We start from the raw sequence: 12,322 nt of genomic DNA, 5'->3' as shown, positions 1-12,322 counted from the left end.
TCTTTTTTTTTCTTTGTTTGTTCATTTGTTTTGGTTTTTCGAGACAGGGTTTCTCTGTGGCTTTGGTGCTTGTCCTGGAACTCGCTCTGCTCCACCTGCCTCTGCAGACTAAGTAAGGCACAGGGAGAGAACAAGCTAGTAAGCAGCACCCGTCGACGGCCTCTGCTTCAGTTCCTGCCTCTAGGTCTCTCCTACCTTGAGTTCCTGCCCTTCGTGATGGACTGGAAAGCTGTAAGGAGAAATAGTCTCTCCTCCCCAGGCTCCTTCTGGCTGTGGTATTTACCAGAGCAACAGAAGTGAACTAGGACAGGCCCAGGAAAGGGAAAGGAAGGGCAGCACAACTGGAGCAGTATCAGGGACGAGCACAGGGTGAAGCCACTGGTCTTTGATGTCACAGTGTAGACCGAGACCTGGAAGTGGGAAGGCTGGGAGCTGGGAAAGCAGGAGGGCCTGGTCTAGTCAGTGATTCCCACCCATGGCACCAGTGGGACCAGAGGGCACTGGCCGAGAGGGCAGAACAGACTGTAAAGGACATCAAACTAGGGTCTGGGGTAGTGAGGGTTTGGGGTGGAGAGTATTAATCCCTTTGAGATGTTTATATGGTACCCTGGGAAAACACTGGAGACAGGGAGACAGGTGGCAGGAGAGCTGCTATCTCCAGAGCTCCTTGGTCACCTCAGGGATGGCCTGAACTGTAACACTGCAACACAGGACAGGGAGGCAGTTGGACATCCCAGCGCAGGGACTGAAAAGGCACCATGCCCAGGGTAGTCCTAGGGCAGAGCTACAGGGATTGCTCCTGAGCTACACCTTAAAGGCCTGAGGGTACAGGACATCCTGGGACTGGGGACTCAAAAAAAGCCCTGGCCTTTCTAGATGGGCTCTGCTTTTCTGCCAGAGTTCGACAGAGGCAGAAAGTGACATCACAAAGGTTCCTCTGACATCACTGGAACCACAAGCCTAGCCCCTCCAGAAGGAACCTGTGACCACATCAGTCCTCATTTGGGCCAGTATGGGTTCTGACGTGTTGGGGCAAAATAGAAGCAGGCAGAGAACCACAGTATGGCAAGAGCTGATCAAGGAAGGGCACTGGGTACTATGGTGGTGAGTCCAGGGACCAAAGGGGAGGAGTTGAGAAAGGAAGGAAGGCTGAGGTGAGCAGGTGAGAACTACCACTGTGTGTCCTAATTCAATTCAATCATCCTAAATCAAAACAGGTCTCAGCAGGGTGTGGCATGTGACTGTTCAAGGGGAATGGAACCAGGACCAGAGCAGCTGCTAAGCTGGTGATGGGGTAGGTTCTGGTTTGGACAGCAGTTGTGGGGCCAAACAGCAAGGGCTTTGAAGACAACCTCATATAGATTGCCAGGGACAGAGACTGGGCTCTCAGGCTACTTGCTGAAATAACCAGTGGACAAAAGGCCCTATGTGAACAGCACAAAATGAGTCCAGCCCAGCCTGCAGGGGCTACTGTCCTACACTGGGGCCAGAGTAAGGTCCTATTGTAGCTATGGACACTAAGGCCAAGGTCATGGACCAAAACCACCCAGAGCCACAGAGACACCTGCCCAGGACTGGCAGTGACTCTGACCCAGTGCTGCCGTTCAGTTCACTTGCCTCAGCATGGGGAACCCAGCCCCACACAAACTCGAGATTGCAGAGTACAGCAACCATCAGGAAACATTTACTAAAAATATGTTAAGAGCAAATAACAAGGGAGGCAATTCATGTGCCATCTGTCAGGTCCCTGGTCTGAATGGGTCGTGAGGATCAGTCCACCAACAGCCAGAGCCATGCAGGGCACAGCTAGTGCTGACGGGTCCGCAAGGACTTTCTGCTTGACCTGGAGATGCCAGCCTCCCTCTCCTTCTCAGGGTCGAAGACTTCTGTGTATAGAACAGCAGGGAGACACAGTAAGCGGTGTGATCAATGGACTGATCACACAGAACACAGCTGATAGCTACAACTACTTCCTATGCAGAAGACCTGTCCTGTCTGTAATTCACTGCTAATCCCTCAGCACGTGAGCCAGGCAGCAAAGTTCACTGAGGGTGCTGGGAAATGGCTTTCCCATCCCTCTTCCTGGACGGGCTATAAGGCAAGCCTTTTTTGGGACTCTCACGAGCTTTTAGATTTCCCGTGGATATGGATCCCTTTAGAACAAGGCAGGCAAGCAGCTTTCACCTGTGCTTCAGCAGGTCACCAACACTGACCTTCATGCTCGGAGTCGTCCTCAGTCCTCCCTCCAAGGGTGCTCTTGGTGCCCAGCCTCAGAACTGAGGTCCCACAGACAGCCCATCACAAGGCCGCCCCCTCCCGTGGGCACTCTGGGGTCATGTACCTGGTATGTCATGGGGCCAGTAGTCATTGCAGTGGGGGCAGCGGGGCTCAGAGGTGGACTGGAAGTACTTGGCCACACAAGGCAAATGCATCCTAATACCACACGTCTCGCAGCTCTGACCCTGAAACAAGAAAGGCCGATGACCATGAAGCAAGGACATCCCTCAACTTCACAAACCTTCAGAAAGCTGCAAGAAAATGGTGAGCAGGCTGGAGAATTTAAACTTCTAGAACCCAGCTTAATGCTGGTAATAACCCCAAGCCCTACTGTAGGGCCTGCACTACAGAATTTTGAACAAGTGGAGACACTGAAAATCTCACTCCCTACTAGGCCCCTGTAGCTCCAGAGTCAGGCTCGCTGTTCAGAGATCCCCAGGTGGGAGGTATAGACGGAGCTGTGCAGTAGGCTGAATGACAACATGTATTGCACACTTAAGATCAACACAAGCATGGGATAAGCCACAGACTCCACCTCCCAGAGTCTGACCATGGAAAGACCACAGACACCTGTGGATACGCACTCAGAAGGTCAGCATGGAACCTGCTTGCCCACGATAAAACAAAGCAAATATGGGCAACCAGCCTGGCTGAATGGTGGGAAAGCCTACAGTGAGAAGCAGAACGGTGGGTGGGTACAGAGAGACATTTGTCACAGAGCCACCAAGACTTAAGGAACCCTTTCTACCAAAGTTATCAGCAACACCCAGCAGCACCCTGGGCTAGAGTGGAATGGCTAGGGAGAGAACCAGGGATGCACCAGCAAGAGAGTAGATCATGGCCTGTCCAGAAGGCGCCGACTGTTGGGGACACAACAGTGGAGGCCAAGTAGGCTGAGCATCAGAACCCTGTTCCCAGTGTCTCCAGTACCTGGATGAGGAGGCTGTGGCAAATGTTGCATATCTTCACGGCATCCGGGTAGGACTCTCGGATGAACTGCTCCATCTCCAAGATGGCCCGGCCATGCAAGGTGAACTCCCCCTCCTTCTGCGGGGACAAAACACACTCACACGCTGGCTCAGTGCTGACTCCCCTGATCCCACAGTACAGAGTGCAGGAGGACATGGTCTAGTCATTGCAGGATGTCACCAATCCCAGCCAACCAATGTCAGCAGCGTCCCCTTACCCAAACCTCAGAAATGGTAATCAAGGTAGAGATAGAAAAAGACAGCGGAGGTGAGGATCCTGTCACCCCCAGACCTCAGACCTTCCTGTCACCTTTATAGACTGATGACATCATGATCAGACAGCGGAGGTGAGGATCCTGTCACCCCTAGACCTCAGACCTTCCTGTCACCTTTATAGACTGATGACATCATGATCAGACAGCGGAGGTGAGGATCCTGTCACCCCCAGACCTCAGACCTTCCTGTCACCTTTATAGACTGATGACATCATGATCAGACAGCGGAGGTGAGGATCCTGTCACCCCTAGACCTCAGACCTTCCTGTCACCTTTATAGACTATTGACATCATGATCAGAGAGTGGAGGTGAGGATCCTGTCACCCCCAGACCTTCTGGTCTCCATATCTGGGTACAGTTCATACCTTAGGAAGGCCAGGCAACATGAACACGTAGTTATATAACTGTGGAGCAAACTCTGGCTTCCTTTGGAGGCTCTGCCACTCACACCAATATAGGGGCTCCTTCCAGCTTCATTTGTAAAATGACAGGACATGAAAATGGCTGTGACGTGGGAGCAGTGGTGGGAAGGGAAGAAGTGGGTACCTGACTGGATCTGTCTTGGGTCACCCTTTGGGACACTGTCTCCCTTACTTGCCTCAGTCTTCCTTTGCTGAAGCCACTGACTGTGACTCACTTGTGGGGCAGCGGTCATCACATCTGTAAAAGCACAGGTGTGGTCTGAGGTCTGGGGGTGACAGGATCCTCACCTCCACTGTGGAGTTTTGGTGGTCCTGGGCATGTGACGTGGGCTGAGGGAAGCTGACAGCTCAAGCCACATAAGATGGTGCTGCAGCAATGGAGGCTGAGCATACGGCCCCAACAGTCCTCCTGCTGTCGTTGTCTTTCATAGCAAGGGCTGACTTGAGTCTGGGACAGTTACACACCTCGGTTCCCTCCCAACCCATCACTTGGTGTGTGTGTGGGGGGGGGGGGTGCTTGTGGAAGCTGGGCTCCTTTCTGAGGCGGAAACTCAGAGATCCATGTATTATGATCTATTTGGCCTGGTGACCAAAGGAACAAGTAGAGGTGGGCTAGGAGCAAGAAGGGGCAGTGGAAAGGGAGTGCAAAATTAGGAAGGCCTGCCGGGCGGTGGTGGCGCACGCCTTTACGCCTTTAATCCCAGCACTTGGGAGGCAGAGGCAGGCGGATCTCTGGGAGTTCGAGACCAGCCTGGTCTACAAGAGCTAGTTCCGGGACAGGCACCAAAGCTACAGAGAAACCCTGTCTCGAAAAAAAAAAAATTAGGAAGGCCTTTGTACACAGATCACTAGTGTCCTGAGCAGTGGAGACTGAGCCGCCTCAGGTGTGGTGGGAGCGTGGCACTCTGGCTATTCTCAGTCCTGTGGCTATCATCTCCCAAAGATCCAGATCCACAGTGGCGGCCCACTACTTGGCTAGCTCGCTGACCCACCTTTCCCTGCTCTTGAGGCTAGACCCCACTGGAGGGAGCCAACCTGGCACGTGGAAAGATGTGGCTAATAAGGTGCCACCTTCCAGTCCAGAACCTCCCAGTGGACCACACAGCTGATAGCACCTCAGAGCCAAGCTAGGGCCCCAGGGAGGAAAAGTGCCCATGAGCGATACATGTGGGAAGCCTTCTTAGCAGATGCAGGCTGCATTTCTAAGGCCAAAGATGAGTCTAAAGTCCCTCTGATCAAGGATCCAGCTGCCCAGGAAGGCTCGTCAGGGATCAGCCAGCAACTCAGTCCTTCAGTGAGTCCCCCACAGACCTCACAGCTGCCCTGCCCAGGTTGTCCAATCAGAAAACACAGCCAGAGACAGTGGAGGAGCCAGAAGGTACTCTCCCAACCACAACCCGGACTGCCTGATGTTGCGGGAGGTCCTTCGGCTCCTCCAGCCAATAGCCGCTGAGATACCACGCCCCAACCTCCAGCCAATAGTCTGAGCCTACACCTTCCTTCACCAGATACATGGTGAACAAGAACTCAGAGGTGCCCAATGGCAAAGCTGAGGAGAATGAGGGGCTGAAGGGTGCCAAGGCAGGGGCAGCTGGCATGCTGGTTTCTGCAGCACTCCCTCCACAGTAGCTCACAGAATTCTTAAGAACTCTCATCAAGCCCAGGTAACAGCTCAGCTTTCCCTGCAGAAGGCAGAACCAGCATCTCCATTCTGAAAGGAAGGCACCAGAAGGATGGGGCCTGGATGCCATGGATACCATGGTAGGCCTCAAGACGCTGGAGGTGGGAACTTTCCTCTCAGCAGGAAAGCTGGGCAAAGAGAATTGTCCACGGCGAGCAAACTTTTCTCCTACCATCTCTCTGGAGCTTCATCTCTGCTAGCCTGGTCACCCGTTCAGCAAACATTTACTGAACACTACAGGAAAGAGGCACATTCTGCAACAGGGCAATTAAGTCTTAACCTCTGCTCTCAAAAAGTTCGCCTCAAAGAGAGCACACCAAGAACATTCGGCACTGACAACCCCAGCCCAGAGAGGACAAGAAACTGAAACTGTGAGAGCCATTGATGTGTGTTACAGGCACCTAGCCAGGCTTGTTACCTGGGCTTCATGTCTACAGGGTGTCAACATAAGCAAACCACCAAGCTGTGGTCAACACACACACACACACACCTTCAAGGGACACACAGGATGTCCCCGCCTGGCTCTTACTTCCCATGGGCACTCCTGCCTCTCTTCCCAGCAGATACCGAAGATTAGAATTCTAGCAAGGTTCCCAGAGAAGAGGTTAAGGGCCACTGAGGTTACAAATGGCAGCCTCAGACTATGGGTCTGACTTCCTAAGGAAGAAGTGGGGGACAAGGTAGCACTGCCAGCAGATGTAAGCCAGGGCTCTTGTGGGGGACAGAGTTGTGATCAACAGGGCCAACCTGAGCCCAGGCCTGGGCTTATGTGAACAGCAGTGCCTTTTATGGGGGAAAACCTGAGGCATTTGCTTCACTCCAGTCAGGAGGCCTCATCGCACAGCCTGCTTCTCTCAAAGACCCACCTCTTTGTACCTGTGGGTCAGTGTCCTAAGTGGAAGGGTGAAGAGCACTGGACCCCAGCAATGCCACACTGACAGCGCCATCACAACAAGCACTCTAAAGGCCTCCTGTGGCAGGTGGCTCTGCAAGGCACTCCACACTCACACTTGCCCCATCCTTGCCAGGGTTTGTTTCTCCCCAGGTACAGGAATGAAAGAGCGGTCCTCTGCACCAGCCATCGGAGCCAGGTAGGGGTCAGGGCCAGGATCCTCCCAGCCTCCTGCCCTTCATCTCAGTTACTTTTTCATTGCTGTGACTGAGGGAACTTATAGAAGAAAGCATCTGATTGGGAGCTTACAGTTCTGAGGGTTAGAGACCATGACCATCATGGCAGACAGGCCAGGCACTGACAGCTTACATCCTGATCCATAAGCAGGAGGCAGAGAGCATACTGGGGATGATGAGACTCTTCTAAAACCTCAAAGTGCCCCCCACCCAGTGACACACCTCCTCCAACAAGACCACACCTCTTCATATTTTCCAAACAGTTCCACTAGCTGGAGAACAAGCATTCAAACATATGAGCCGGTGGGGGCCTTTCTCACTCAAACCACCACACAATGCCTCTGTCTGCATCAGGGCTCAGAGGACCCCTTCAGCGACTCCAGCCTCTTCCATTTGTGGCTGCAGCACAAGACAGACCATGTGAGTGTCAGGAAACACAGGCTCTCCTCATAGGTCACAGACAACTTTCAGCAAAGAGGGGACTGCCACAGATGGGCCTCGTTCAGCTGACATCAGTTGGGTATAAATATGAATGCAGAAGAAAAACTGCTGGGCACCTTCAAGTGACCCAGGTGGAAGACCATCAGGGTACCTCAATCAGCCACTTGCTCTGCACGAACTTCTGCAACACCTGCTCCGCCTCTTTCTTCCTCATCTTTTTGCCTTTGAGTTGATCAACCAGGTTCAAAATGTTTGTAGAAGAAGCAAAGCCAGTCTCTGAGTCAACGATCAGTTCCAGCTGCAAGAGAAAGGTGTCTCATTCATCTACATCTATGTGATAGCAAACACAGTACCTAAGCCACCAGCTAGTCCTGGCAGGGATGGGTTAGAACAGCCCAACACATGCACACCACTGACAGCCCTTCAGGAAGATACTTTATAATATACATCACTAGACATGTCCAGTCCAACTGATGAGATGCCAGAATAGGGCTGTTGCCCTGCCCCCATCTCCCTGAAGGAGAAAAATGACTGGGCACCATAAGGCAGCACCTCTCCTCACTCAGAGGCGGAGGAGCAGACACAGTGTGAGTTAGGAGAAGAGGCTGCAAGGACTTGGGCAGGCCGGGCATGTTCCCTAAGACTTCTGTCTGTGGCAGGACAGGTATCCTGTGTCTATGTATGCACAGGTGTGCCCCAGCCTTATTCTCCACACCTTTGCTGACAGCCCAGGATCATTATGAAACCATAAAACTAGAAAGTTTACCTGTCCTGAAGGGCTCAGCTAAGGTGGGGCCAAAGAGGGCACTCCTTTCTTACCTTCTCAATAACTGCTATATGCTTCCAGGACAGAACCACTGTCGTAGCCATGTGTAACAGATGGGCTGAGCAAACTGCTCCAAAGCTTGGAAGAACAGGACCCTAGCACGTCAGCGTTCAGTGAGCACCTCATTAAAGTGCAGGTTTGGGTTTAACATTCCATGCATTCCAACAAGCACGATTTGGCAGGTGATTTAAGGTCTGTATCTCCCTGTGAGACCCAGGAAGCTGGAGCGTGACAGTGGCCTCCGCGGCTGCAGCTCCTCTTCCCTCCCGTTAGAAGCACAGCCAAGGCAGCAGTGGAAACTGCTGTACTCACAGCCTTTCTAAATAGGTCCAGCTCGTTCTCTGCAAAATCCGTGGCCATTTTGGAAATTGAAGTTGTAGCAAGATTCACCTAAAAATAAACCACACAAGAATGAGGCTGTGTCTCCATCAGAGTTGACCGCCACTGCCTCTTCCTCCACCCTCTCAGAAGAGTGGGTCAGGAATGCTACCTGTAGAGGCCTCTGCTCCAGTTTCCCAAAGTGCCACTAGAGGGCACTTCCTCACACATACCAGAGCATAGATGGGTCTCCCGTCGTCTTCCGTGGCTCCTTTCTTTATCTCAATATACAAAGACTCCAAGACACTGTTGATATTGCTGATGAAGTCCTCCAGCTTATCTACAGTAGCATTTCCTGGAAATATGGGGGGGAGGGAGAGTGGATTCATCAGAAAGCACACACAGCCTGTTTCAATAGCTCTGGCACCTGACCTCACTGGCAGCCCAGCCAGAAATGTTTGAGCTCTCTTGGGCTAATGCCAATGCTGTGCGGTTTCTTTCTTCCCGGAGTGCTCAAGAGATAAGCTGAGACACAGAGGGTGTAATAAGGCAGAAAGGCCCCAGAGATTACTATCTCAGACCACTGAGACTGTGGCCTTCCTTCCTCTGTCCCCAGGCTTCATCCCTAGCCAGTGGCCCTCATTCAAGGAAGCCATCCAAGGCCACAACTGCAGGCCCTGGGCCAGCCCAGGCCTAAGTACAGAGCCACAGCAGGGTAAGAGAGGCTCACAGACAGACCCATGGCCTAAGAGGTCCTATTCTGAGGCATATTCCTTGCAGCCATTGCTCAAACTGATCCTGCTCGGGCCCTAGCACCCTTCCGAGCACAGGCAGGGCTGGTATGAGCTGTGGGAGCCTGGTTCTAGCAGAAGTTCATGCTGTGCCACCAGCAGGAGGCCACAGCCTTAAGCGCCCTGAGTCTGAGGAGGGGCAAATCCAGAACCACTACTGTAAGGAACTCAGGTGAACAGACACCAATTAGCTGGTGAGGAAGGACAGGAGAGGCTGTAAAGGGAGGGGACACACCTTACACAGAAAAGGGAGATGGCCAGCTCTGTGCTGGAATTACGCTTCTACGATGTGATACCTTCAAACCAAGTATTACTGTTTTCATTTATTAAAATTGCAAGCTGGGCAGTGGGAGCACACGCCTTTAATCCCAGCACTCAGGGGGCAGAGGCAGACGGATCTCTGTGAGTTGGAGGCCAGCCCGGTCTACAGTGAATTCCAGTACAGTTATAACTGTTACACAGTGAAATCTTGTCTTGAAAAACAACAACAAAATCAGCTTGGTGTGATGGTGTACACCTTAATTCCCAGCACTCAGGAGGCAGGGGTACACAGGTCTCTGAAGCCACCCTGGTCTACATAGTTCCAGGCCAACCAGGGCTGCACTAAGAAATCCTGTCTCTAAAAGAACAAAACAAAACAAAATTTAAAATAAAAAAAAAAAACCGAAAACATGCCACCGTTTATGTTTAAAACAATAACAGAAACAAGTGAATCGCACACAAGGGAAGGGCTCAATTGCTCTCCTACTCTCTGTAGATTACTAAGGCTAGCACTAGGAAGGAGACTCAGAAAGGGCTCATCGCAGGGACATAAGCTGTGGCCATTTGGCTTCCTACAGAAAGTAGGTATTTCCAACCTTGTGTAATGAAAATGAAGATAGTTTAAAAACCAAAAGGTCGTATTGGTAGCAGAGGACATGCCACATTAAGGAACCAGGCTCACTGAGGTCACCAAAGGGACAGGTTGTACAGCTAATAACAGATCACCACTGTAACAGTAACATACACGTGTTTGCGTTGGCTTTCTTTTTAATAAATACAAGTTAAATGAAAAATCAATAGTAGCTAATAGGTGGAAAACAGTGATGCAGATGGAAGCCAGGACTTAGAACTGACAGTCTCACCTCCCACTGCTGTCTCCCACCATGAGAGCTTCCCTGGGCATGAGATGGCTCCCCACATAGCCCAGGCCCATTGCAGGCTGAGGACACTTTCTGACCCCCAAGCACCAACTCTGGAAGACTGACACTGACTCTGGCAAGGGAGCCAGGTGCTTGGGAGGCACTGTATTAGAAACAGCACTCCTTCCCAGGGAGGAATCACTGTACACGCTTAGACATGAATGACAAGTGTATCCGGCTCTGGCTGATGCTGAAGGAAGAGCTGGCCTTGAGCAGAAAGTTTCACTAACTTATATATACCATGAACTTATACATTTCACATACTCTATCATCCTTAAATCTCCTTCAGGTTCCAGCCCCAAGTCACACTTCAGACAATTTAAACAGAGACAGGCGACCGCAAGTCTGTCTACTTGGAAAGATGGGAGATTTACACAGAGGAAAAAATATTATCAGAAATAGCTCTTAGGCACACCAGTGTTATTCTTTTCCAATAGTTGTTGCTCAGATCTATCCTGCCCACCTGGCAGAATAGTGAGTGCTTTTCCTGCTAAAAGCACAGGGACTTAATGGTGACCAGAACTATTAATGATTGTGACCCTGTGCCCTTGAGTTGCTATTAGAAGTACATCTTTGGGGGATAGGCCTAATGCCTGGTTCTATATCAGTGCTATGTCCTTTGTTAAGAGAATGGAGCCTAAAAGCTGGTTAATCCTGGTGAACAAACATTTATACCCTAGCATCCAACAGGCCTGGTTGGCAGACCCTCTAGAGTGTTTTGGAGGCAGAGCTCCTTTAGCTAAGTTCCACTGTGTGACGGAAGGTCTCCTCAGCAAATCGACTTATGATCTCTTCAGATCGGTCCTATTACTCTGAGTTTCTTCTACATCACCACCTCTCACTGAGTAAATAACAATAACCCTTGTAAACAGGATCAGCCTGTTCACCCAAAGTGACATAAGGGACAAGTCTTACCTCCTTCTGAAAGGGACAATTCACATTTTCCACCAAAGAAATACCTCAAGGTGTCATTCAGAAAAATGTAGTCTGTGGGCAGATCAAAGGCACTCTAGCAAACTGTACTTTCCAAGTACTCTGGGGGCGAGATGAGATCCAACTCTCTTTTCACACAATCCTCCAGAGGGGCCAGGCTCTGTGGCTGCCTCCACTGATGACCTTGTATTCAACAGGTCCCCAAACCCCCACTGTCTCCAAACTGGCTTTGCTATTTGGTGGCAACAGGGCCAGCAGCAGAGACCTGCTTCTCTGAGCACACACGTCTCCCCTTTCATCTCTGAAGGCCAATACATTCTTCTTACCTCCGTCCCTCCCTCAACTACTCCAGCTGGCCTACACAGCTCTCAGCAGTGTAGGTGTGGCCTACACACCCTCTCTTCTCCACAACCTCCTGGCCAGGCTCATCCTCGATGAGCCTAGCCAGAGTTCCCAGCCCTGCCCTCCATAGTTCTCAAGCAGTACTTCAGCATGGTCCCCGCTTAATACATCTGGCCACCGAGGAGTCACCTGCACCTGATAATGTCTGGCTAACTCAGCCAATCAAGACCACAGCTTCCTCTCTTCTTCAATCTGTCTTTCTCTATCACATGGCTTAGGTGGGAGTAATTCTAGGGACTTCTATTCAGAAAAGCAGATACAGGAAGTCCCTGAGAAGCCAAGAGCTTAAGTCAGTCAGAAGGGGACCCAAAAGCCAATGGATGTGTGCTAGGACAAAGGCCAGCTGGTGCTGCTGCCAGCCCAGCAGCCACTAGGACAGGGAAGACCACTCTGGCATGTGTTTTGTGCCTGGTCCCTAGCCTGGCCCCGGATGTCAAGCAGCCCCGTGTCCTCCCAGAGGCCTCCCAGCACATTCCATTCTAATCTAGCCAGTACTGGGGTCTCTCTTGTGCTACCAAAACTGAGGATGCTGTCACCCGGTGCCAGGGCTACACAGGATGGTGCTTCCCACCCTTGCAGTCTTTGAACACTGAGTGGTCACTGGTCTGCCTCTATTGCTCCAAGAAGTCTTGGTCGGAAGCTACAGGCTGCAAGCCTGCAAAGTCACAGGAGATAGCA

The 12,322-nt window shown here is 51.5% G+C and overlaps 1 protein-coding gene across 3 annotated transcripts in view; it reads right to left on the bottom strand.

Moving 5' to 3' along the window:
* Positions 1–1,662: 1,662 nt before the first annotated feature.
* Positions 1,663–12,322, bottom strand: part of Nsmce1 (NSE1 homolog, SMC5-SMC6 complex component) — a 31,013-nt gene continuing 20,353 nt past the window's right edge. For all 3 annotated transcript variants that reach the window (XM_057778584.1, XM_057778583.1, XM_057778585.1), the window contains exons 3-8: positions 8,571–8,692; positions 8,332–8,409; positions 7,345–7,491; positions 3,208–3,324; positions 2,342–2,462; positions 1,663–1,886 (exon numbers count right to left, since the gene is read on the bottom strand). In XM_057778584.1, the coding sequence (XP_057634567.1) occupies positions 1,807–1,886; positions 2,342–2,462; positions 3,208–3,324; positions 7,345–7,491; positions 8,332–8,409; positions 8,571–8,692 (665 nt within the window). In that variant the 3' untranslated portion in view covers positions 1,663–1,806. The remainder of the gene's footprint in view (positions 1,887–2,341; positions 2,463–3,207; positions 3,325–7,344; positions 7,492–8,331; positions 8,410–8,570; positions 8,693–12,322) is intronic.

The sequence above is a fragment of the Chionomys nivalis genome, chromosome 8 (genome assembly GCF_950005125.1).
Source record: "Chionomys nivalis chromosome 8, mChiNiv1.1, whole genome shotgun sequence".
Lineage (NCBI taxonomy): Eukaryota > Metazoa > Chordata > Mammalia > Rodentia > Cricetidae > Chionomys > Chionomys nivalis.
The sequence above is the reverse complement of the archived record's forward strand: the minus strand, read 5'-3'. Positions and strand labels throughout refer to the sequence as shown.